Source organism: Pituophis catenifer, unplaced genomic scaffold, assembly GCF_029215685.1.
Source record: "Pituophis catenifer annectens isolate HBS135680 unplaced genomic scaffold, rPitCat1.0.hap2 SCAF_1, whole genome shotgun sequence".
Classification (NCBI taxonomy): domain Eukaryota; kingdom Metazoa; phylum Chordata; class Lepidosauria; order Squamata; family Colubridae; genus Pituophis; species Pituophis catenifer.
The window spans coordinates 37,449,058-37,476,686 of NW_027256881.1; the positions used below are offsets into that span (position 1 = coordinate 37,449,058).

A 27,629-nucleotide genomic window follows, 5' to 3' on the forward strand; every position below is an offset into this window, starting at 1 on the left:
CACCTAGTGAATTGAAATCCACCCCCTGTTCACATCTAAGTGATAGAATGTTTTTGGAATTGATCCCTTTCTCCTGCCTACAAAATACTAATCCTAAAAGCATGAGGCAATGCTAATTAAATAATGAGATCGTTTGACATTTTCACATACTCTAATATGCTCTATTCTCCCCACAAGGACTCTTGACATGCATTCCATTTCAGGTTCTCCATTCCTAAATAATGAAAAGGCTGCAATAGAATATGCTTATCCTCATGAAATTCCCTCCTGCGGTCAGTTGGGCTAACTAGAATAAACGAAAACACGCATAGTATTTCCTCGTTAAGACAAAGGATCCTCGGCCGCGAAGCCTTGCTCAGCCCTCTCCCAGTGGGCCGAGTTGGCTTCGCGCGTTTTCTTGCTCCCGGGCGTCGCTGCCCATCAGTTGACAATAGGGCGGCTATCTTGCTCCCCCTGCCGTCTCCCCAGCGGTACTGCAAGACTCCTGGGCTGCCTTTTGTGTAGCGCGACCCACCCGTGGAGAGTGAACAATGAACGCGGGACAGGCGCCGCCGTCTAGCTAGTCGATGGCTTGATTATGCGACCGAGTAGAAACTGGAGGCTCCTTCTGGACGCCCTTGCTGTCCCTCGCTGCACCATGCGCGGAAGCCCTGAAATTAGGACGGGCATCCTTTGAAAGACGCTGCGTGCCAGGCGAGGGGCGCCCGGGGGCGAGTCATGGGCGGCGCGCGAGCGCGGGTGCTTAGTTTGTGCCTCAGCCTCTGCTCGTTGGCTTTGCTCGTCACGGCCATTTTCACCGACCACTGGTACGAGACTGACCCCCGGCGCCACCGGGAGAGCTGCGAGGACCGCGCCGGCAGCGCCCACTCCCCCGACCAACGCCGCCGACTCCTGCCGCTGCCGCACCTGCCCCTACGGGATGCCAAGCCACGGGTCCCTCGCGGAGGCAGTCCGGAGGCAGTTACCCCCACCGGGAACCTGCTGCTGCAGCTAGAGAACTGGGGAACGTACCTGGGACTCCGGTGGCTGCAATCTCGGTGCGGCCGGCCGCTTTTCGCCACTTACGCTGGTCTCTGGAGGAAATGCTACTTCTTGGGGGTCGACCACGATCTGGATAACCTACTGGACAGAGGTGAGGGGGCGACCTCGGGCGGGGTTTGCAGCTTGCATTCTCCTTTCCCTCTGTTACCACCTCAAAGTGCAGGCCCCACCATAATTCTTTCACTATATGGATATATACATGGTGTCACATGATATATGCATATGTCTATATGTATTTTTCTTTTGTATATGCATCTCCTTTTCTTCCCCAAAAGTCTGTCACTCCACACCATAATTATGTGAATTCCATCCTGAAAGCTCCTGGGTCTAGAATGTTACTATAATGCACTTGTCATCTCCAGGTCACAACTCCTGAGAATACACACAAATACGCCTCTTGCCAGCACATCTAGTGCCATCATCATACAAAATCATTAATCATGGCATTGTCTCTTTGTTCTTTCACTTCTTTCCTTTACATTGTTACGGTTGTTGGTTGTCATCATTGTGCTAGTCATTGTCCTCAATAGTCCTCTTCTGCCCTGTAATGCTGCCCATAACTTTCTTGAATACTAGTTGTGCTTTCCACCCTTCTCCTATTTTTCTCACAGTTTTTTGCAAATGTAATACTAGATGGATGGAAGAAAAAAAAAAACATCCTGATGACTATGTGGATATAGAAGAGCATTCTCCAATGTGGCATTTATCACTAGTAGAGTGCATTTTATTAGTGACCAAGGAGCAGGAGAGTGCATATTAATTTCCTAAACGTTATTATGTTATCTGTTAATTTGCAATAATCCTACAAAGTACACAATGAATCCATAGTCGTCTTCAACCTCTTAGTGACTGAACCCCATATATTAGCCTGTTTCGTTCTATACCTCTTTCTTTCCCATGCATTATGTATCTTCATAATCTGTATAGTATATAGTAACCTTAAATTAACTAAGCAATTATTCAGCATGCCATAGCATCTAGTTTGGGTAGCTACCAATCTGTTTTCAAAACTCCCAAAACAGAGTAATACATAAGACAGCTGTTATAATAGTGAATATTTTCTCTTCAATATGCAAGGACCATTCACTGGTTACCATTTCTTTTATTTCATTGTACATCTTTTAGGCTGTGCTTCAAGAGTATCCTTTCATTCTGAAAATGCTGTGGATCCATTACACCCAATAAAGCAAAGGCAAGATGACCTTCTCTTTTTGATGCATAATGGTCTGTCTTGCAGATATGACATTTTTTCCTTCAGCTGATAGAAACTACTAATCATATTTCTGAAATAATAGAACACTTCTTCACCTCAGAAACTAGCATTTTGACTTTTTGCTTTTCTGTTTATATTTCCAGGAGGAAAACTCTCATGTCTTCTATATTTTATATATAAACATTTTACATGAGGCATCCTCCCAAGTCTTCATACTAGCTTCATACCAATATGTCCAGATAAGTAAATGGACTTTCAAAATAGCAAAAGCAATTTACTGTAAATTATTTTACACTCTAAACCAGTGGTTCTCAACCTTCCTAATGCCGCAACCCTTTAATACAGTTCCTCATGTTGTGGTGACCCCCAACCATAAAATTATTTCTAAAACCATTGAAAATATGTGTTTTCCAATGGTCTTAGGCGACCCCTGTGAAAGGATCATTCGACCCCCAAAGGGGTCGCGACCCACAGGTTGAGAACCACTGCTCTAAACTTTCAGTCACTTAATATGGAAAGGATGTTTACTTTATAGCAGATAGCTCAGTTAAAGTGTTCACTCAGAATGCAACTCTTGTTGAACTAAAATATTCCCAATAATCTATAATCCTGAGTGGATTATTAGGAAGGGATCAAATAAAGAAAACTTGTTTATTCAAAACTCTTGAAAAAGTGTCCATGATTCTGACCATTCATTTCAAGAAGATATTGTATATCTGAAAAAAATCCAGAAGGCACTGGATCATATCTGTTGTCATTCTAGTTGACAAATTGTAAAGGAACATTGTGAAGTAGAAAATTATACATAAAGAGAAAAAAGAAGATAAAGATGTGCTTGTCTTCCTTTGCCATACTACAATACTAGATTCTGGGCTTATTCATTAATGCTGAGTGGTGGGAGCCTCAAGTGCTTATGATCACCTTTTAAGGTGCAATATGACTTGAAGCTTGTCTTTCTTTGAAGTCACCTGCTCCAAATAGAATCTCCCTGCCCAGGGCAATCCTATGAAAAAGGCCTGATGAAAGTCCCCATCCATATAAAGTAACAAAAGGGGATTGGGAAGTAAACATTTGTTTGTGAGATGTCCCTTCCTGTGGACTAGCCTCCCATTAAATGTAAGACTTGTACCCTTTTATTCAAAAAGCTGTTAAAATGTGGCTTTTTAAATGTGTAGTTGGAGACCGAGGTGAAGGAGATATACTTGAGCTGATTGATGTGTATATTTTTGTGATTTTGAATCTGTTGGCAGCTTTATTATTGATATCTTCAATATGTATAACACGTATTGCCTGCCATTAGAGTATGTGATTGAAGTGTACTCAGATAGAAGCTTTTGTAATAAATTAATAAAGAAACTTTTTGCAGCCAATAATGTAGCTGTAGAATTTATATTAGAGATGTAGTGATGGCCACTGGCTTGGACAGTTTTAACGAGAATTACAATGGAGGACAGGGTTATCAGTGGCTCCATATTATTTCCATCAATCTATCTTCAAGTAGCACTTAGTGAATATAACGAGAGTAATACTGTGCTTATGAGCTTTCTCAAATAGAAGTATCTTTTTAGTCATTGCAAGTGTTGAATACTGGACTAACAGGTCTTTTATGTGCTGCACTCTCTTTAAGGGATGAGCTATTACATGCAATATTATTTTCTTTCTATACTTTGGAGAGAAAAACAGTTTCAGAGAAAAGTAATTTGAGATAGTGTTGAATTGGGCAAGGAAAAAGTACAACCTCAATGACTTTTCTTCATATTGCCCAAGCTAATGGATATTTGTTATTTCCAAATCAGCAATATTTCATGATATTTTATCATCCTTCCTGGGAAGAAATATGGCTCTCTTCCTTATTTGACTTTAGCCTGCTAAATTCTGTCAAACAGATAATTGAAAATTTGAACTGTAGCTTTCTCTGCCATAATTAAGCAACCTAATCACTCACAACATTGAAATGCTTTTTAAGATGTCAGGCTTTAATTTCTGGGCTAAATAAAAATGTAGTAGGTATTGTTCTGGAAACTGATGTTCTTTTTCAGAAATATTAAAATTATTTTTTCTTGACCAAATTGTTTAACCAATTAGCAATATTTGTTTTTTTTCAGATATAAAATATCCTAAATTGAAACTCTACAGTACTTGAACAGATTTTCCTCAGTCACTGTTTCAGTGAGGATCATGGTGGCACAGTGATTAGAATGCAGTACTGCAGGCTACTTCTGCTGCCTGTTGGCTGCCTGCAATTTAGCTGTTCAAATCTCACTAGGCTCAAGGTTGACTCAGCCTGTCATCCTTCTGAGGTCGGTAAAATGAGGACCCAGATTGTTGTGGGCAATATGCTGACTCTGTAAACTGCTTAGAGGGTTGTAAAGCACTGTGAAGCGGTATATAAGTCTAAGTGCTATTGCTATTGCTATCATAAGAACAAATTCCAGAATGAAGAAATTGCTAGGTAGTATCAGGTTTTCATACTAAGTATAGATATATATGAATCACATGTTTGGACAGCCCATACTTACATTATGCAAGTAACATACAGTTACTTAATTGTGTACAACTTTTATTTGTTTTGCTTTTAATCCTTTTAATGAAAATTGCCTTATCAATGTTTAGCCCAAAAGACAGGTAGAAATAAATGTGTAAAAAAAATATTACATGGGGGCTTTTAAATTGAAATAACAAAGTAAGAAAATTAAGCTTCAAATAAATTTCATATCTAAAGCCAAGTTTCAAAACTGAATTGGAAACAAAGCATTGTTATATTTCCAGTTGTTAAAAAAGAGTCATTTATGGCCAGAGTAAGTTGGTTAAGAAGTCAGAAACCAAACCAGTTGAAGCAGTGGTGGAATTAATTTTTTTTACTACCGGTTCTGTGGGCGTGGCTTGGTGGGCGTGGTGTGGCTTGGTGGGTTTGGCAGGGGAAGGATACTGCAAAATCTCCATTCCTACCCCACTCTGGGGCCAGCCAGAGGTGGTATTTGCCGGTTCTCCAAAATACTCAAAATTTCCACTACCGGTTCTCCAAACCTTTCAGAACCTGCTGAATTTCACCCCTGAGTTGAAGACATAATTGAGGTTCTAGAAGGTAAAGACAAAAGAACAAATGTAGGCAGGATTAACAGCAACAGGGTAACAGGTTGCAGGCACACTACTGTAATAATAGACATTTCCAGTAATTAGCTACTCTGAAACATACCTTACTAAACTGATATTTATCATTCCTATTAAATTATCTAGACAAGTTCTGGTACTGTCAGATATAAATGTTTACTGCCCACATGCTCTTCCTTGTAAGCAATAGCATTTTGGTGTCTCTCCACATTATGATATTCAAGTTGGGTGGTTCTGTCATTTCACCTGGGCTGAATACCTGAGCAGACAGTCACGTAGTTCATGGTGCCCACAGTGGTATCGTCTAACTGGTCTTCTTTTAATAGTCTTCTTTTTACAGGATAGTGTCATAACTACTGAACAACTTTTTAAAAACTAAACAGTGTTGCCACATAACTGCTATAATCCTCTGTGGCCTCTGGAGAATGAATATTGTTTTACAGAAAATCATTTCCGCTATCCCCCCTTTTAAATAGGCCTTGCCATTTTCAGATGCATTATTGTATAGCACAACTTTTTGTATCACAAGCAATAGTTAGAATTTTAGCATTCACATTTAATGAAAGTAGCCCATAAAATATAGGAAATCTCTCCAAAGAACAAAAAAGTTTTTTTAAAAATCACATTATATAATAACACAATAATATTCATACCTTAAACAATATGATCACAAAGAATTTTATGTGATCAGATTTTTCAGTGGTGGAAGAATTTATTCAATTGTAAATTGTATAAATGAACATTTAAAGCAATATACATTATATAGTTTTTCCATTGAAGTAAAATAATTTATTTAGTTCTTATCCATGCATAATTAATCAAAGTTCTTGGTAGCTTGATAAATGCCAAAATTTCAGAATATAATTCAGCATCACATTCTTATCTTTGAACCATGAAATTTCTTTACCATTTACAACCTGAGGAATTGTAGACTAAACTGGTGTCAATGTGCAGCTGCCAGAACGTACAAATAGAAGTCCCCTCTTCCATATTGGACTTCTAGCATAAAGAAGATACAGTCCACTCCTTGCTAAATGTCCTCTGAAGCATCCAGTTTATTTGAAAAATAATCTTTGGTCAACTTAGTCTCATTTTAAAAATATACAATATTAATATAACATTATTAATAATCAATCAATTATCAATCTAACCTATTGATTTGTTAAAAAAGAATATTTCCCATATCCATCACAATATGGTTCTTAAATTGTAAAGACAAAAATAACAAAATTTATATAAATTTCTTACAAAAGAAGAATTTCAAAACCATTTTCTAATGGTTTCTAATTAGTTTAGGAATTTCAGACAGCTAGTGCATCAGAACTAAATTTTAATTGCATATATTTGTTCTTGAAAATTGGGCTATAAATTGTTTTAATTGTACTGCACAATCAGAAACTGTGAAGTTTGTCACTCAGTTGGGGATATGCTCTCTTGTTAGCAGCAAAACTAAGAATAAGTAAGTGCTTTCATGATCATAATTGGCAGAATCATTCTATAACTTATCACTGTTTGTTTCTCTAGGGAGACCTCTTAATATTTATAGTCAACCAAACCAAAGAACCAAAGGAAATACTCCACCCTACTGCCACAGAAGCTGGGACTTCTCAAATTGTGATTATTTTGTGCATCTTTTATAAAATTTCAGATAGTTTCCCATGCTGTAGTAATGTGTCTTGACAGAAAAAGGTAGCTACCAAACATATTGTATAAATCAGATTATTTCCAGAGTAATAATCTTTTCTATTTGATAAACAGGATTTGCATTTGAGGCACTATCGACTAATGTTTGCTACTATATATGGCAACTAATGATCCTAATTCAGCATGTCTATTAATGTATTGTTTTAAACAAATATTTTTATTACATCAGGATATTTAAATGATTATCTCCTTTCACAGGTATCTACTTATCAGCTATAGTCACCTTCAGTAGTCCTTTTTTTTGCCAGAAAGGAAACATGGTTAACTATGAAACAAAAGGTTTTTTTTTAAATGGCACTACTTCTTATGTGAGGGGTGCGATGGCTCTGTGGTTAAAGACACTAAGCATGTCAGCTGGAGAGCTGACAGCCCAGATTCAAGATCAGAGCTCCACGCAATGTGGTGCCCACCTAGCATGCAAATGCAAGTAGATAAGTAGGTATCACTTTGGAGGGATTTAGCCATGCTGGCCACACAGAAATTGTCTTCAGTCAATTCTTGTTCCCTTGGCTAAGAAACAGAGAGAACACTGTGCCCTACAGTCAGACATAATTGGCAGGGAAACCTTTACCTTTTTACTTATGTGGACCTCCTTTTTTTCCAGTTGGTTTTAGATAAGTAGCTAAGATACTTTTATTATGGCAAGCCTTTTAGTACTCTTTAAATTGGGTTTTGTCTTTATCTTTTTTCCTTTACTTGAAGATATTCAAGTAAAGGGTGGGGCGAATGCGGAGGGCTGCGTGCGCATGCATGGGGTGTGGGGCACATGCGGGGGGCCACAGACTCATGTGGGGGCGTGCACATTGCATTTTGGGGGTTCAGGCGCGCATGCATGCTTTGGGCACTCAGTTCAGAAAAGGTTAGCCATCACTGGTCTATTACCTAATTGCCAGTAGGGATTTTGCTTCAAAGTAATAATAGACTATGCGTGGACACTGCTCTGCCTCCCAGCTGCTATCCCAGGGGATACGTCCCTATGCACTGGGAGTTAGTGATTCAAAATCCCAGTCAAGTGGCCATCTTTGCTTCTCAGCTACTGTTTTTTTTAATCTATTTGAGGCAAAAGTAAACACCAAATCTGTGAGGTTTCTATCAATGCTCCAGGCCAGTCATTTCTACCCCTTTTTTACATCTCCCTCTCTATAGTGGGTTGGGGGAAAAGTTAAAAAATAAATAAAACAGAGATAGCATTCCTAGAATAGGCCGGTTTATGACTGGACAACCTAGTTTAGTCTGGAAATTACAGGCTAGTATTTAGCACTTTCCAACCCCAATGCTGGCTTACTACTGTAAAATATGTCCCATTAAACCAGTTGCATAAGTTTTATGAATACAATTATAAATTATGATTTGTCTTCTGGGTGTCAACGCTGGCTTATTGGTTTCATTTGCTTATGTACAGAATTTATAACTTGCCCCAGTAAAATTTGTACAGTGTACAAGTTCTAATATGAAAAATATAATAATAAATACCCAAATTCCAAACAATAGCAAAATTAAAAATTAATAACAAAAAAGCAAAGATAAAATCCAAGATAGGCATCACAGTCATTGGTGGGAAAATGCAAGACTATAATTAAAAAGATGATAGTAGTCCCTACCCCTTCATATAAATTCTTTGAAGAAGGCGGTTACTTTATAAACATTTCAATTTCACAATAAGTCTCATTTGGAAGCATCTCATTTACTGGATTTCTCTATATTAAAAAGTCATCACCCAGAACCTATTCAGAATTATTCATTAAATATTTTTGTGTTTTCTAAAGGTATTGCTCAGAGATGTACAGCAATCAAGTATCACTTTGCCACACCAATACGACGTTTATGGAACATCCCTATCAATTTAACAAAGATTATCCAGCAGGATGAATGGCACTTGTTACGTAAGTACTTGTGTATTTAGGTTGAATGTGTGTGGTCTTTCTAATATGATGTGCTCCATTGATATAAGGCAGGTTACAAATGTGAAAATAAATATTAGTACACAATGTTACCTGTTCTAAGGTTATTGCATTCAAAGAAAATGTATCGCATCATACCAGTTTTGGAAATGTCATAATATTTTATAAACAATCCACCATCCTGTCAGTTTGTTAAATAAACTTTAACAAATATAGATGTAGCAAAATTTCCTTTTAGAGTAGAGTAGAATAACTTTTTGATAGCAAAAGGCTATCTATTTAATAGTACACTTTTTTTAGTAACTGAGGTGCAAAATTGGATTAGAAGTGGTCATAGAAATGGCCAGTGTTAATTTTTTTTAGAAAGGAGTTTTTAAAACCTTATGAAAAGAAAAATCAGAAGATGTGTCCATCCCTTTTCTCTTATTAAAATTGGCAAGAAATAATAGCTCCATGACCTGGCAATTATTATTAAAAATTCATATTACATTTAACATGTGGGTAGTCCTCAACTTAACTGATTCCGGGCTTTATTATTTACTACTAATTAATTGTTTGGATTAAATTATGATTTTATTGTACTTGTGTCTTAACTTGTGTTCGCTGCCCTAAGTCCTTCGGGAGAATGGCGGCATATAAATACATGTAATAAATAAATAAATAAATAAACTACTATTCATTTTACAACTGTTTGAACTTATGATGGTGCTGAAGAAAGTGACTTATGACTACGGTAGTCCTCATACTGTATTTGTGACCAGCAAAGTCAATGGGGGAAACAATAACATTATTTGCTTAATGACTGTGATTTACTTAATGACCATCACAAAAAAAGTTTGCAGTTGGGCACAGCTCACTTAAATGACCATATCATGAAGCAATGGATATTTCTGTTCCCTATTGTCATTGAGTAACCTACCTGTAGTTTATTTCTAGGAATGTGCATGCATAATAGGTTTAATGTAATTTTAATGTGTGCTGATAATTTATCACTTCCTTCACTTATGAGAATAGATCTAAGAAGAATTACAGCAGGTTTTCTTGGGATGGCAGCAGCTGTTCTTCTCTGTGGGTGCATTGTAATTGCAGTTGGTTTCTTTTGGGAGAAAAGCCTCACACAGCATGTTGCTGGTCTTCTTTTCCTCATGTCAGGTACACTTTCTTTTTTGTCTGTTAGTTTTTAAATGTAGTTATTCTATTTTTACTGCTAGAACTGGGAAGAGTAATTTGAGGGGCTTTTTTTACTTCAGATGCCAAAATAATTTGACTACCTACTTGAAAGTGAAAGTGGAAGAGGAATATTTATGGATAGTCCATGAAAGACTATGAAAAGCCATTACAATGGTATATTTATTCTATTTATTTTGTTATTGTCTCCTTTGTGAGGTAGATTCCTTCTCTTGCATTCAATTCTGCAAGAGTTGGGAGAAGGATACTCTTATTTATTTTCGATAATTTGCACTGTACTTAAAAGTCCTAAAGGCTGATTTGAGATTAACAGGTCACATAAGGCTGTGTAATGGTTCAGAGCTGACATTAATTTCAGGAGACCAGTAGTACCAGAAAATAACTTCCAGGAATAAAAAATTTCTACGTTCTGCAAAACCTAAGCCAAACAGGCTACTATTACTAGGCTAGACATGTCAGTAAATGTTGATGTATTGAAGTCCAAATGCTGCTTTAAATATTATTAAGAAAGCCTGAATTTAAACTATACCTCAGCAACTTGGAAATGAGACATGAATTATCTACAGATATAAATTATATTAGGATATGCAGAATTGGAATAGTCACAGATCCTTGCCTGCCGAGAACACCCAGCAAATCCTCAGGCAAGCAATTTCTACAGATCTTTCTGAATCAAAATACCGTACCTTATATGTACATACCATCAAATCTGTTTTCTTCCCTATTTTCACAAGACTCTGGCAGAGAATTAAGGTAAGCACCTATTAATCAGTCCATTTGCTACTATGCCAAGTTACAAAAGTGTAAATCAGGCTGTAGTCTTTCCTCAATATTGCAAGAGCCACATAGTCACACTATACACTATATTGGTCCAGAATGTAGCCGCGCGGGTGATTATGGGCGCAACTAAACATATGAACATGTGAATGTTTTTAAAATGTTATCTAATTTTAGGTTCTATTTAATTGGGCTAAATTATGTTATAATAATAATTTTAATTAGCAATTTTATGATGTTTGTTTATCTATATTTTTCTTGACCGTACACCGCCTTGAGTCCTACGGGAGAAAGGTGGTATAGAAATATAATAAATACATAGTACTGTATATAATGTATCAAGCAATCCAGTATCAAATTATCTCTTTTCATAAACCTCCCCTAGCAGCTATTGATTTCTTTGCTGTGCTAGTTTATGACCTTTCACCAGTTGTCTTTTGCGTTCTCAGTGGCTGGTAACCATTGCCTCTAGTTCCAGTCCAGATTTTCAGCAGTAGACCCTGCAGTTATAGACCCTGCTCACTGGCATCCAAAGTATCAGTTTTGAAAAAACATGATTCATCTGATTTGGCTCTCAAACTTACGAATTACATAAGTTAGAGAATTACAGAAATTAGGGGAGGTAGAATACAGAAATATGAAAATAATTTAATAAATAAAATTAAAATTATTAAACTAACTTTAATGAATTCCAACCCCAATATCTATCCAAGATGATGGCAACAAAAGGACCTTAATTTAAAATACATGAAAATAATATATGAAAATATTGATTAAAAATTGGGCACTTAAGAAGCACCAGTTCTTTTTGCAAAGTAGGGAATATTTTGGGATTGAATCCCAGTTCTTGGAATCCTGGAACTGAAACTTCTTTTTGGAGTTATTGAAAAGTTTAATTCTGCTCGTTTGACCTGAATATTCTTTATAAAACTCAGAAATAAAAAATTGGATCATGACTATTTTAAAGTACTAAAATTTTTTATTCAATTTGTTTATTACCTATGTTGTTTCACAATTATTACAATAGGACATATTTGCTTTATAATACTGTAATTTAAATGTCAATTTTTTCCTGATACAATTCTGATGACAGATACATTGCATGACATTATTATCAATGCCATTCCTGTAAGTGCAAATTCTTATAACACAATTAAAAGCTTATGTAAAAGATTATTTATTTGGAAATTCCTATTTCTATACATCTTTTAACTCTGTTATATGTTTCCTTTATAGGCATCTTTTGCACTATTTCTCTCTGTACTTATGCAACAAGTATATCCTTTGACCTAAACCGCCTTCCCAAAATCATCTATGGTCTGCCTGATGATGTTGAACATGGATACAGCTGGTCTATATTCTGTGCATGGTGCAGTTTAGGACTTATAGTAGCAGCAGGATGCCTTTGTACCACTTACCCATTTATTAGCAGGACAAAGATTAGCCATCTAAAGTCTACCAGAGACTCTTCTGTATGACTTAGTATGGAGATACTTTTTTTGTTTATAAGGCAACCGGAAGATACATAAGGGAGCTTAATTCAGAATCCAAGCACAAACAAAACCCAAATCCTTTAAATACTGAACATTGACTTAATAGCCAGGAAACACAAAGCACATCTACGTTTCCATGGTGGCTGATAGATCAAGTTCAGACAGAAAAACTGTTGTGGAAATGATGGTAATTTAGCACAATATATATGCACATGTCACAAATGAAATGGAACTATTTCTACTTGAACAAGAAAACTGTGTTGCTGTTTCAATTGCTATTTGCTGACCAGTGTCATGAGGTTCAGCTTAATGGCCATATATCTTGAAAATAAATAAAATGACTTTTAAAAAATAACTTGGTATACAAGGTTAAAACAACAAAAGCACTGCCATATTATCCAGTTGGTAAGAATGTTTCCTTATTTTAATTATATTTTATATTATTTTTGTCTTGTTAGGTGATATATTAGTCTTCTCTAATTATTTTTAGTAGTTAGTAGAATGATGTTCAAAGATTTCTTGTGTAAGAAATGAGTGAATCATTTGTTTTTAGAAGAAACAGAAAGGTGCTAGAGTAGAATGACTTCCAGAAGGGGATAGGCTACTTTATGTAGGAAAATTTATGCCTATAGTTCCCTGAAAGATGTTCATGTTTCATATACAATCCAATGCCATATATAAAAAAGATGAAATTTATAAAATGAATTACAGCATTTGCATTATTGGAAATAATGCATACTATGTGTTTGTTTTTTTGTTTAAAAATAATGGCATATTATCTTCTGTTAATAAAATTCCTGAACAAATGACTTGGATATGGCTCTTCTTATAAACAATACAGCCACAAATTACAAAGGATATTCTTTATTTGGTTACACCCGTTTCAATTTAATAAATGCATTCCTTTAATTTTTTTAAGGACAAAACTATGTGAAATAGTCCCTACATTAGCTCTTGCCTACCTTTGCAACATTCCATGGTGCCAATGCAAAAGAAAGAAAAAAGTACCTTTACATAGGTACATACAGATTCATTCTCAGCTATTTCCAGTACCATAAAGCTAAGAGACAAATTTATGGGCATGCCAGCTATTTATTTTTTTGTAACTGTCAATGGCACTGGCCATCCTCAAAATGGACATATATTACCAGCAAAAACCTTTTCTTCATATGCTTGCTCCAAATATACCTGATGTTGCTACTATGACTATGGTAGGTCATGACCATTACAAAAACAATTGGAGTATTCCCTTTAGATTTTTAGAATTTATAGATGAACAGGAGGAATAATATAATCAATTTTCTACATTACCATTCTTACACACGCATTGAATTAGGAAATGTAAATGTTTAGTGTTAAAAAGTTCCCTGATTTTGAACCAATTTATGTAGTCCAAATGGTTAGACTTTTCATTGGTAAATTAATTTATAGTATTGGAAGCATAACAAAGCTATTGCATCTGAATCAGAACGGCTAAAACAGCTGACAGGCACTTACGTAATTTCTTATCCACCAAGCAGATAATATAATTGCTTGAATTAGACCAAATGTCTTGATTTTATTAGGAATGTTTGCATATTTTCTTTTGGCTTCTTCCTTCTGAATACAAATTAATGTACCTTTTATTGCTAGTTAAATAATGAATTTGTGTAAAAAGAGATCTGTCCCCCAAAATGTTCTCTCTGTGCAAAAATGCATGGTTGCAAAATTAGTCTTCTTGGGTTCTGGTGGTTTTTTTAAAGTTTTGTATTTTCAGAGACTTCCCATACAATTCTAGGAAAAATACTAAAAACACAGTTTGGATTTTCTTGCTACAAAGCACTGATTTCTGAAGCAGGATTCATTATGATTTTCAGGCACAAATCTGCTTATAGTGCAATCTAATAACAGATAATATAAAAAAGACTTCTATTAATTGGGAATCTTCATCTCCCAGATTCATAACACAAGATTATGAAAAGCAATTGCCAATGGTCTGAATAATGCTCAGCAATGGACTAGCATCCAGGAAATCTATTTCAGAAGTTTCTTCTGAATATATTCCCAAAGATCAGTTAGATCCTGCACAATGATTCTCATGAAGGCAGAATATAATACAATACAGTACAACGCACTATGACACACCAAGCATAATTCTTGTCTAATATTGCAAAATGATGATGCGTAAGTGCCAAGAATCGATGCAAGACTGTCATCAACCACTTCAGAGAGTGCATCATGTTGGTTATCTTGAGGACTGCTTGAGAAATAACATCCCTTAAAGCTATCTCACTATTAATGTCTATTTCCATCAGGACTAGCAACCATGTCTCTTTCACCTCAGACATCTAAATTTAGCTCAGTGTTTTCAGTTACAGATCCTAATATAATCCCTTAGGAACTTTTGCAATGATTGCTATGCAGTTCTCATTGTCAAGTCCATCAACGTGTTTATACATACTTGCCGTTGTTACCTTCTAGATCCTTCAAGTTATCTTCTTGTACTTGCATATGAATGCATTTGTCTTGCCAAGACTAACTTCAAAGGATTCTATGAACACCAGAGAACCAAGATCTGCCTTTTTGTAACTGAGGTGTTCTTCCCTTGTATCTTGAGATGAGGGGGAAACAGTACCACAAATAATACTTTCTTGTTTGATATCTTGTTCAGCTGATATCAAATTACTTTGTCTGCAATCAGTAGAAGATTCTGCCAAAATGGATCTCTCAGTCCGAGAGCAATGGGCAGTATCATTGGAAATACATTTATAAAGTTCTTGATTAAGTAATAGTACAACAGTTCCTCCAAAACAAAGCACCCTGAAAAACAATAGAGAGTAGTTAACTAATATATTCTTGCTTGGTTTAACATTTATTGATTTTATAAGAAACTTCCAGAGTATCTAGTAAGTAGTTCACAATCTCTCTACTTTTATTTTTACCTTTCTATATGGTAAGATACAACAAGAGAAAGCATCTCAGTGAACATCTTGGTAAATTGATTTTAATATTGGGCATCATACAAATTCCAGTTTTTTTCCATATATGTCAGTATTTCATTATACTTAATTGCTATATCCATTATTATCCAGCTGAAATAAATGACAATGAGTAAGGTCTTGACTGCCAACTGCAACCCAATACAAGAACCCAAAACAAAAATTTTTGATGGATCTGGGATATTTACATTAGAGATAGTCTTTGCTTACTAACCACATATTCAATAACTGAGGTTACCCATGATGCTAAAAAAATAACTTTATGGCCAATTTACAACCATTTACAACATGCTCAGTATCCCTCAATATTGTGATTGCTATTAGTCAGTACACATCATCCTGTGCCTAACCTATTTTCTTCCCCCTTTCAAAGTAGAGATTGGAGAGGAAGAGATTGCAAGAGAGTAAGCTGTTTGCTCCTCTACACATCGAAAGTAATCTGACTGCATTGATAGTCCAGGTCTGGGAGTTGCAGGCACAGTATGCAGAGAGTTTACAGTACTCGTTCCTCCTTTCCAATCTCTCTGTTCTGTGGGGGAGGTGAAGAATTTCTGTAAGTAACCTCTCCTTTGCCTGACTGTTTGCCTCTGTCCCTTGCAGAGCAGAGATTAGAGAAGAGATTTCAAGGAAGTACTGTAAGCTTTACAGTAAGAATGAGGAAGAACTATACATCTGGAAGCTGTTCTAAACATAACATAATAACATAACATAAACAGAACTTTGACTGTAGTCTTCAGTTCCCTGAGTATAGGACATTGTTCTAAACATAAGCTATTCTTAGAACAGTGTCCTATACTCAGGGAACTCAAGGCTACAGTCAAAGTTCCTGGGGAAAGTAACAAACCTATTTTAAAAACACCCCCCCCCCCCCCACCATCTGAATCAAAATAACTTTGTCAGGAACATTTCCTTTACTCTACTATAAATTTCTCAGTATGTACCCTATGACTTCTCATTCACTGCCAGCATCAGCAGAGTCCTGTATATTATTTGACCAGACCCTGCCCTTCTGAGCTTGTTAGTAATTACAAGCATCATATTTTTTTCATCCTATTTGAAACTATTATTTATGATAGATCCTTGGTAGTCTCTGAACTTGGTTGTTTTCTTGCAGATGTTTAACTATAATGAAACAAATTAGGTAATATCACCAGTGCTCCGATCACTGATTAGGAATTAGTGAAACATCTGTAAATAAACCAACCAAACTCAGAGAGCACCAAGGACTCCTCATTTGATTCTGAGCTACAAATATTTTCCCTTATCAGTATTATTATATTAGAAGATAGGTAATTACCATCAAGTAACATTGTTTCTATCTAGTTATGATGTGTATTTGACTACATATCATATACTAAATCTCATTCTAATATTAATTATTGAATTCCAGATAATTTGACTCTCTACATGGGGCTCCCCTTGAGGAGCACTCGGAGGCTCCAACTGGTCCAGAATGCGGCCGCGCAGGTGGTTATGGGCGCAACTCGTTGCGCCCACGTGACGCCCCTCCTGTGCGAGCTGCACTGGCTCCCAGTGGTCTTCCGGGTGTGATTCAAGGTGCTGGTCACCACCTTTAAAGCGCTCCATGGCATAGGACCCGGGTACCTTCGAGACCGACTTCTGCCACCAATAGCCTCCCACCGGCCAGTTCGCTCCCACAGAGAGGGCCTCCTCAGGGTGCCATCGGCCAAGTTATGCCGGCTGGCGACACCCAGGGGGAGGGCCTTCTCTGTGGGTGCCCCAGCCCTGTGGAATGAACTGCCCCCGGAAATATGTAAGATCTCCGACCTCCGGGTATTTCATTGCGCACTCAAGACCCTGTTGTTCCGCCAGGCCGGGCTATCAACATAACAATTTTAAATTGGGTTTTAAAATTCTGGGGTTTTAAAATTCAGCCGAATTTATTTAATAATTTTAAACTATTTTAACTGATGTTGTTTTGTGTTTTTAATAGGCGGTACACCGCCCTGAGTCCTTCGGGAGAAGGGCGGTATAGAAATAAAATTATTATTATTATTATTATTATTATTATTATTATTATTATTATTATTATTATTATTATTATTATTATTGACTCATATACCTTTCAAGTTCTTGAAAAACTCTCGGAAGAAATTTCATGTCTTCTGTTATTTTGAACTTTTTTCCAAATGGAATGTCTGTCAAAATGACATCAATGCTTTCTGACAGAAAAGGTAATCCTGAAGAGATAAAGTACACTTAAAAGATCTTGAATTAAGACAGCATTATAACTTAACAGATCCCTTTGGAATGAAATGTTTAATTGTTATTCTGTTCTGCATTCCGAAGGAACTAAAAAAATCAAATCTATTTGGGCTTCTATTATTCTAGAACTCCCATTTATACATGGGGCAGAGACAGTGTCCTATATGGGACTCAATTTTTGCCAATTCCTCCTTGCATTGAGTTTCATAGGGAACAGAATAACAGGAAACATTTCTGGAATCAAACTCTCTTCTTTTCAAATTAACATCTTCACAATTAGCATTAATAGCTGCTAGGCAAAATGGAGACAGACAACAATTCGTATTTGTTTTCAATTCAATTCAACAATTCAATTGCCATGAATTTGGGCAACACCTCACTTCCCATATACTGTATACTATTCCATTACTGTCCCTAGTCAAAGAGCTGATAACATAAAAAACTTGCTTATCAAAGGCAAATATAGGATGTGTTCATATCTTGATCACCATTTGTATATCATAACTCTCTTTAATTATCTGAAGAAACACCAGTATCAATTTCCAACTTTAATTCCAAAGACACATATATTAAATCAAGGGCACAGAACAATTCTGGGAAAAAGAGAGTTTGTTACTTACATTCTAGTTCTATGAAGACTTTTGCAAGCCAATAAAAATAAAGCAATACATTTATCAAATATTATACATTGTATATTTTTTATGTAATTTACACAAGGTACTCTTGTTAATATTTACCTGTCACAGAAGATTTAAATAGTTCAATTTTATCTATCAGGCTTGCATCTCTAATATTTGAGTAGGCTCCTTGTAACTGTGAATCACTTATATCTGATCCGAAATAATACACATTCTGTAGAGGAAACAAACAATTACATTAAGAACAAATTTTACACATTATTAATTTTATTTACATTCATAAAATACAATGTTTCCTTAAAGGCACTGACAGGCAGGAAATCTAAGCTGGAAAAGACCCAGGAATTTAGTATCTCTGCCTAATATTTCTTCTAGCCACGAAAGCTATATTTCTTGCTTTCTCATGGGCATTTAAAATATATTTCACTCACACCAAAGGCTAAAAAATGTATATAAATCTTGCTGATGTGCCAGTACGCTGTCAGCTGTCCCAGAAACAAGCTTTGTATTGTTTCTGACCAAATAAAATAGAGACTTCTTCCCAAGCAGCTGCTTTTTGCATCTTTGGAGAAAGGAACCCAAGGAGATTTTCACAGCAAAATAACACAAATCTCCAAAGAAATAGAATCTGATCACACAGGCTGCATGAAATAAAAGCTTTTAACTTTTGTTTGCTTTTCATAGCATCAGTGAAACCAGAGATAAGGAGGACCATACATTGGAAAGGGTCAGTCATTAATTCATTGTGTTTCTGCTGAAAGATCTCAAAAACTGAGAAAATGATTAATCTGGCTCAAAATGATTATATAAAAAAATGACAGATTATGTTATACTTAAGAAAATAATGTTAAGTCAGTTATCCATCCATTTTTATCTGTAAATAATAATATAAACATAAAAGGGAACTGAAATATAAAATATTTTAATTATTCTGGAAGAAAAGCTGATTCTTTTTTGTCTGTTATTTCCAATAAGCAATTTTTATAGCCTACATGCAAAAGTCTGTTAATTTATGACTGTAATCTTTAGATGTTATTTCAGCCTGTTTTAACTTGTAATACACTTGTTTTTGAACAACAACAACAACAACCACCAGAAAAAGTCTCTGACTCAAAAAATAAAGATGTGTCTATGTTCTCAGGAGATGTAAGTTCAAATGAAGTTTGAAATTGTTACTTCAAAAATTCTAAATTTGTCTACTGGTAACTGGTAAGCTAAAATTTAAACTAACCTAGAAGTTTTTTAGGAAATTTATGAACAAACAGCAATAGTTGATAAAATACTTGTTTTCTTATAACATAGTTACAGTAGTTATACAAATACTAACTACTGAATGAATGTTAAGCTAAATCCCACAAAATTTCTAAGAACCATTTAGGAGATTGATTTTAATTGTGAGGACCCTAGGACCTGCAATGCAATGTAACAAAAAAGGTATTTCTTAAAAGAAGAGAACTTACAGGCCATTCCGTTGCAGCTTCCAGAAGTATTGTACCTAGACCACACATAGGATCCAATACAAATGCTCCAGCCTGAAAAGAGAGGGAAAAACCAATTTAATATAATCTGTAAATTATAGGTACTGTAACTGCTTCTTGGTTTGAAAAAATATACAGTATATACTATAAATAAAGCAAGCAAAAGTTAGATTTGATAGTTAATACTTTTCTACATCTTCACAGCACATTTGAATATTTATCTTCCTTTTCATACATCTCAATAATCCTGAAAGCAATTTTATAGTAATTATCCCTGTGTACACCATGGAGATTAAAACCAAGAGACAATAGACAACTTAATTTGATTTGAACTGCTCACACATTTTTGCATATTTATTGAGAAATTAAGCCCCAATGAATTTAAGGAAATTGCAAACTATGCAGCTTTCACGTACTTTAAATGCTTCAAATGCTGCTATAAAATTCCCCTAATAGTTGCTTAGTAATTTTGTTCATTACCTTGATTTCAGCAAGCGATGTCATAGCCCAAGCAATGGTAGATCGCAATCCAGCAGTTTTAATATATGCTCGACTTGCCAAGGGAAGTCTGCAAATAATAGACATACTTAGTTAAATAAAAATAAGAACATTCAATGCATATCTAGAATTCTAACATAATGTGCCAATAATGACATGCTTCTCTTCAGGATTGTTTCCTTTCATTCATATCATTTTCCCAATATACCACGTTCTATATCTCAAATTTCCAACACAGTCACTTACAATTATATGAAAACTGAGCACATACAATCTATATTTGCAGTGTTTTGAACACTTATTTGCGGGGCGGGGCTTCGCCTTTTAAAAAATTTATTTCTGCAAATTTTGATATTCTACTAAGGCTGTTTTTACTTCTATTTTAGCTCCACAAGTACTTTTTGTCATAGTGTGAACTCTGGAAATATGTAGGAATTGTTTCACTGTCCAAATAGTTAGAATTTGATTGACTAAAAAAGATAACAGTGTATACACATGGGGGAAAAAACCTTATAAACAAATGGATAAAAAAGGCAGGTAAAGTAACCACATATAAGCCAGCAGGCCTCATAATTTCTGTGTGAAATTGTTAAACTACAATTAATTAGTAAATTGAATTATATTCAATTTCATCTTAAAATGAATTTTGCCATAATTTTTTCATTAAAAACCACCAGGCTTTCATTTTGATATGCTAAAAATTAAGATAATAATAATACATACATACATACATACATACATACATACATACATACATACATATATGCAAAAAATTAAGAAGACATACATATATATATGTTTTCTGAGGTTTTCGCGGGTGTTTGTATGTAGGTCTTTGGTTATTCGGGTTTTCTCCTGCGTAAAATTGGAGGTTTCTTGGCAACGTTTCGACGAAGTCTCATTCGTCATCTTCAGGCTGGTGTTCTCGGCTTCGTGCTTCTAGGAGCAATGTGTGTGATGGAACACTTTGAAACCCAAGCTCTAGAAAAATCTGATCACAAACCCAAACTCTGGCTCAGATACGTAGATGACACCTTCATAATCTGGCCACATGGGAAAGAAAAACTGGACAACTTCCTCACACACTTCAACAGCCTACACCCCAAAATACAGTTTACCATGGAAACAGAAGTGAACAACCAACTTCCCTTCCTAGATGTCTTAGTCTACAAAAAATCCAATGGCTCCCTAGGACACACCATCTACCAGAAGAAAACACACACAAACCGCTATCTGCACGCACTCTCATACCACCACCCAGCACAGATCAACTCTGTAGCCAAGACACTCATCTCCAGAACAAAACGCTTAGCTGACGAACAACACCTAAAAACCGAACTACACACTCTCACTAACGTACTAACGTCCAATGGATTCCAAAGAAATAAGATTACCAACCTAATCCAAAAAGAAACCCCCACTAAAATCCAAGACAGAGAACAAGAAAACGGCAAAGCCCTCCTCCCATACATAAAAGGCACCACAGACAGAATCAGCAAGATCCTCCACAAACACAACATCAAGACAGCATTCTGCACAAACCGAAAAATATCCACCATCCTAAGAAACCCGAAAGACAAAATTGAATTAGAAAATCAAGGAGTATATGAAATCCCATGCACCGCCTGCCCCACCACATACATCGGACAAACCAACAGAAGAATAAGTGCACGCATTGAAGAACACAAGAACTCAGTCAGAAAAGAGGAACCAACTTCTTCCCTGGTCCAACACCTCAAAGCCACAGGACATGATATTGACTTTAAAAAGACCAGAACTATCGCCAAAACTGAACACTATAACAACAGAATAATCAGAGAAGCCATCGAGATAGAAAAACGTCCACAGCATGAATAAATGAGATGATACCTCCCGCCTACCAGCCATTTGGAAACCCGCCCTTATTGACAAACGAGTCCCTAACACAAAGAATGACACCAGACCCACACTCACGAGAGCCACACAGGATGTAACCACCACACATCCACGCAGAAAGCAGACTCAAACCCACACTGATGATGAGGCACGACCGCGGACCAGAAGCCAGACCACAGCTGCATCATTAGCCCCTTTAAACCCCTCCAATCCATACATGAAGCAGACTGACACCCACCATGAAGAGGTAGCACGGCCACGAACACGAAGCCAAACAACAGCAACACAGCTCACCAGCTCAAATCCCCCTGCTACTCAGACTAACCCGAGCATAACCAAGCCCCCACCTAAACAGAACACACACCCATCCAATCAGAGCACAGCCAACCCCCCATCCAATCAGAGCACAGCCAAACCCCCAACCAATCAGAACACACCTCCACCCAATCAGAACACAGTCAAGCTCCCACCCAATCAGTTCACACCCCCACTGGCAGTTAAAAGGAAGAAACAGCTGTGATCACACACATTGCTCCTAGAAGCACAAAGCCGAGAACACCAGCCTGAAGATGACGAATGAGACTTTGTTGAAACGTTGCCAAGAAACCTCCAATTTTACGCAGGAGAAAACCCGAATAACCAAAGACATACATACATACATACATACATACATACATACATACATATATATATAAAACTAAATGTAAGTAGTAAGCATTCACAACTATTATATTACTATGCTATTGTATATATATCACTGCTTTTTTCACATGTTGACAACTGTCCTCACCTCTACCAATCTATATGTTTATATGTCATGTACCCTAGGAAAATATAAATGTACAAATGTTTCTAGTACCATGTTTCAAGTTATTTGTCCTTTTATATGACACAGAATGCTAGTTTTACTATTCTAAACATTTAATTATTGCAATAAAATATTTCTCATCAATTTATTGCAAGGTCAACAATACAAGAACAAAAACCATTCCAATCCATTTTTTTGGAGGAGCATGTTTTCTATTAGAAAAGTCAGTATTTATAGAGAAATGAGGAATAATAATTTATAATATCATCTACCTGAAAAGAGGGATACCAATCACAGAATAAATATCATTTAGATGCACAAAGATCTGTAAATGAATGAAAATTTACAATAATTACTTGCAAATAAATAGATAAAGTAACCTTTTCAAGGATGTTTTAATTATTCTAAAAAGCAATCTCATCCTTAAATGCATGCAAGTATTACACCTATATGAAATATAATATAGGAATATTGTATAAGACATAGTACAAAACTGAGATCACTAATTTTACTTTTCCATCAGTGCAAACACAAGTGATAGAGATATCCAAGAAGAAGAGAAAAATCGGACTTCCTGTTTGCTGCTGGCCGCCGCCAGACGTTCCTTTGGGATCGTCAGCTTCCATAGCCTGTCAGAGCCGCCTTCACAACGGAACGGCGGCTCGAAAAAACTCCGTTCCCATGAGGAAACGGAGATAGAGCCGGCAGGGGTGGGTAGAACTCTCTGCAGAGTCCCAGAAGTTTTTCTTTTACTTTTGGGATGGAGCGGATGAGATGCCCCATATCCCCAGCCGCTGCTCCGGGCTTTGGGAGACCTCTGCTAATGCAGAGCTAGGCGTCAAAAGCAAGCCTGCGAACTTGACAGATTACTCAAAGAAAATGTGAGCTGGACCTGTAATACTGAAGCGCAAGTATTTTACTTATCTTTTAAAAATTACTTAAGAGAATAGAGGAAGAGAAAGAGGAAAAAAGGTTTTTTTTAAAATGGCGTCTGCCGCGGCTGGAGAAGAGTTTGAGAGGGAAAGTTCTTCCGTTTTTTATTATTACAATGTAGCGGAATAAATACCACTGGCTACATTTGTAGACAAAACTCCGCTCCTGTTTTTGCTTTTCTCTTTTTCCCCTGGAGGCCTGATTGTTGCTGGCTGGAAGTCTTTTGTCTTGTTTTTTTTTTCTTCTAACAAAGCCTGCTTAGGCGGAAACATGGCACTGAGGCTTGTGAAGTCAGACAAAAAAATAGGTGGGGGGGATTCCCCCACTAAGAATTTAAAGGAACAAGTTTTAACTTTTCAGTCCCAGAAACCTGATTTTAATATAATAGAATTTCTCTTAGAGGAGATTGAAAGAAGGGATGAGATTGTGAATCAGCAACTTGAAAAATTTAAGCAGGAAACTAAGGAATTGGTGAAATCCAAGTTTGACTTTTTGCAGCAAAAAATTTTAAAAATGTCAGAATTCATGATTCGGTTGGAAATAAATGCTAATTTACTAGAGTCAAAAATGGATGAAATTCAAGACAAATTGGACAATAGAATTCAAAAAACTGAAAATGATTTGTTAAATATTCAGGATTATAGTTCAGAAGAAAAATTCAAAATGGATGCTGATCAAAAGTCTGGTAATGTAGAAACTCTGCAACAGAGGATTGAAAAAGAGGTTCTAAAGATACAATATAATTTTACAGAATATGCAATAAGACTTAGAGGTTTGCAGGAAAATAACAGAGATGACTTAAGGAAAATATCTTCTGAATTTCTAGCTGGGATTTTAAAGATTCAACCTGAGGAAGTGTTTTGTAGGATTGACAGAGCTTATCGAATAAACTCCTGGACTGCCAAGCAAAGGCAATTGCCTAGAGATGTGGTAATCTATTTTTCAGATAAAGAAATTAGGAATAAAATTGTGCAAAATTCCTTCAATTCTAATTTGCAATTGTATGGAAGAAAGATTTGGATTTACAAGGAACTCCCACCTAAGATATTAATGGAAAGGAAGAAATTTGGTTTTCTGGTGTCTGAGTTAAAAAGGAGAAATATTCAATTCCGGTGGGATGTCCCAGTTGGTATTATATTGAGATATCAAGGAGAAAGATACCAGTTAAATACTGTTGAAAGAGCGGAAGAATTTTATCAAAATAGGTTGAAAATGAATTTAACGTCTTCAGATATAATACAGGATAAGCAGAAGGAGCTGGAACTAAAGACAGAGACTGTACCAGATAAATTGCCTTTGGATTTATCGGATACCCCAGCTGGATTATCTACAAATTCGAGAGAAGTGCCATCTGATTTTAATGTGATGACTTATCAAGGCAAGGACAAGCATGGAAACCAATTAGAGGATATACAAGGGATAAAAAAGAAACGCGAGACACAAAAAATTAGGATGGAAGTCAAACCCACAAAAAGAAAACAAAAAAGAAATAGGTTGTACAAAAATAGAAATTTCTAACCCAAGCAACAGTGAAGCCAGTGATATTAAAATATGAATGATTATGTGAAAACATAGAGGAGGCGACACATTGGTCAATATCATCCTGAGGATAGTGGCAGATCTCTGCATTGCCGTAATTTTGGGACATGGAAAGAGCCTCAAATTGATGGTTTTGAATTATCTACTTTGAAACTTCTTTTTGTGTTGATAAATATATTATAATTATCTTGAATTATAAGGCAAGAGAATCACATTGGGACATGCAGAAGATCGGGTTGTTACCCAATACGATGATGGAAATTAATAATCCTGATGAAACCCACAATTATTATTATATGGAATATAATTATAATGTCACTCGGGTGGTTGTTTTTACTTTTATATATATAAGAAGATGTTTACTACTGATGGGGGCAGATATGATTGGAGACCTTGAATAAACTGTTGCATCAGCAAGCTATGTTACCCTATTATGGATGTTGGTTCTAACAATCCAGTGGAAAGACTTCAAGAAGATATTATATGGACTATAAATTTAAAGTTATTGTCTTTTCTTTTTTTATTTAGATATAATGGAATATATATATATATATATTTTTAAGTAGTGTGGGCAGTGAATTAAAGATATCAAGAATTGTTGTGTATGGTAAATTTGTAAGACAGTGGGTGAATAAGCTAGCTACAGATTGATTAGTTTAAGAAAAGGGATTTTTAAGTGATACATTTAGGGGAGTGGAGGAAATGGATAGAATGGAATAAATGTTAAATTAGATTTTATGGGGAGCCCGCTTTGAAATGTTATTAAAGTAGGACTTATCGCATAGTTTTAAAGTGGAAGGTGGTTTTGAATTGTTGCAACAATGTATAGATATAAAATACTATTATGCTAAATTAGAAGTTATTTTATAATAGTTATAGTATAATGTGTTTGTTTTTTGTTTTGTTTTTTTCTCTTCTTCTTTTCTGAAATGTATGGATAAAGGGGGATTTATAATACTTTTAGTAAGTAAAGGTCAGTATTTTGAGGAGGGAGTAAGTAATCTGTTATGAATTAGGGTTTTTTTTTTTTTTACGAAGAAGTCACAGGGGGGGAAGGGTGGGGAGGGGGGGTTAGGGAGGGGGGGGGAGGGGGGGGGAAAAAGGGGGAAAAATTTGTATTTGAAAACTTTTTCAATAAAAAAAAAAAAAAAAGAAGAGAAAAATCTACAAAACCCCAACTTAATACTGGCCAAATATTTTCATCTAAAGAATGGTAAGTGGCAAAAACCTTCTACTAGTGATAGCTACAAACCATTTGCAAGTTTTGCTGCCCATGTAGCAGAATTCAGGAGAGTGAAAGTAAATTCAATGAATTAAATGATAGATCCTACAGGAAATGTGGAAGCATTGCCTAGATTTTTAAGGTTTGCCACTTTTCAAATTCTATCTATATCTCTTATTTTTAGAACACTGTTTACTTTGTGTCTTTTATCTGTTTTTAGATTTCTGTAATTTTTTCAGATTTCAGTTATTATTAGATTCAAAGATTTTGGCAGACAACTTGTTCCACTATGATTGTTGTCTTTTAATAAGTTCACAATGAAACAAGACAACAATACCTCAGTCTCTTAAGACAGTTGGGACTCATCCCCACTATAGATAGGTTATTGACTGTTTTCACAGGAAATTATAGATATCAAAATATAAGGAAGCTAAATTCTACAAGTGTAACGTAAGATTTTTATTAACAAAAATACACATGAAAAATAACTTCCAGTCATATTTCAGAGACCATTTGATATCTGAAGAAGGCAAAGCCCAAAACTTCCAACAATTCAATTTAAATCAGATTATTACCTCTAAATCAGGATTTCTAAGATCTGCTTTCCATCCAAAATTTTTCATAAGAGTTATTCCTATAATTTTCCCCAGTTCCTGAAAAAGCAATCACAAATCAGACATGAGATTTGGGTAGGTGGCATATTATGTAGATTTTTAGAATAGAAAACAGCAAACAAAATGGGCTGAATATTATAGAAGAAATAAAACATATTTTACACCCCTACCTTATGCATGTTTACTGAAATCAAGCCATCCAAGTTCAATTATGTTTATTTCAGTCTGTCTTATTATGAAATGGCTTTTAAAAAAACTCTAAGAACGTCTAGCAAGTTATTTTTATATTTTATGTATGTGTATGCGCACGCACACGCGCACACACACACACACACACACACACAGGGTAAGGAAATGACAGTACTGAAATTTAATTTGTCCTCCATCTCCTT

The 27,629-nt window shown here is 35.8% G+C and overlaps 2 protein-coding genes across 3 annotated transcripts; one reads left to right on the plus strand and one right to left on the minus strand.

The window, feature by feature from the left end:
- Positions 1–654: 654 nt before the first annotated feature.
- TMEM178A (transmembrane protein 178A) lies at positions 655–13,133 on the plus strand. Its single transcript, XM_070932294.1, has 4 exons — positions 655–1,132; positions 8,836–8,952; positions 9,985–10,122; positions 12,172–13,133. The coding sequence occupies exons 1-4, from the start codon at positions 718–720 to the stop codon at positions 12,411–12,413; spliced, it is 912 nt and encodes a 303-aa protein (XP_070788395.1). The 5' UTR covers positions 655–717; the 3' UTR covers positions 12,414–13,133.
- LOC139308627 (THUMP domain-containing protein 2-like) lies at positions 4,858–27,271 on the minus strand. 2 transcript variants are annotated; one of them, XM_070932296.1, is made up of 8 exons: positions 27,199–27,271; positions 23,202–23,254; positions 20,229–20,316; positions 19,731–19,802; positions 18,370–18,484; positions 17,490–17,607; positions 14,882–15,227; positions 4,858–5,332 (listed from the first exon to the last, which is right to left on the minus strand). In XM_070932296.1, exons 1-7 carry the CDS (start codon positions 27,244–27,246, stop codon positions 14,894–14,896), a joined length of 828 nt encoding a protein of 275 aa, XP_070788397.1. In that variant the 5' UTR covers positions 27,247–27,271; the 3' UTR covers positions 4,858–5,332; positions 14,882–14,893. The 2 variants fall into 2 exon arrangements, with proteins under 2 accessions (XP_070788397.1, XP_070788396.1); XM_070932295.1 differs by having other exon boundaries at positions 14,869–15,227.
- Positions 27,272–27,629: the final 358 nt, after the last annotated feature.

What these genes read in the sequence shown, in the direction of transcription:
- TMEM178A (XM_070932294.1), top strand. Translation starts at nt 718, where the DNA reads ATGGGCGGCGCGCGAGCGCGGGTGCTTAGTTTGTGCCTCAGCCTCTGC. An exon ending in GGATGAATGGCACTTGTTAC is followed by an intron (nt 8,953 to 9,984) that starts GTAAGTACTTGT and finishes TTATGAGAATAG; the next exon opens with ATCTAAGAAGAATTACAGCA. An exon ending in TCTTCTTTTCCTCATGTCAG is followed by an intron (nt 10,123 to 12,171) that starts GTACACTTTCTT and finishes TTTCCTTTATAG; the next exon opens with GCATCTTTTGCACTATTTCT.
- LOC139308627 (XM_070932296.1), bottom strand. Translation starts at nt 27,246, where the DNA reads ATGAAAAATTTTGGATGGAAAGCAGATCTTAGAAATCCTGATTTAGAG. An exon ending in TTAGAAATCCTGATTTAGAG is followed by an intron (nt 23,255 to 27,198) that starts GTAATAATCTGA and finishes ATTCATTTACAG; the next exon opens with ATCTTTGTGCATCTAAATGA. An exon ending in ATTGGTATCCCTCTTTTCAG is followed by an intron (nt 20,317 to 23,201) that starts GTAGATGATATT and finishes TATTATTTGCAG; the next exon opens with ACTTCCCTTGGCAAGTCGAG.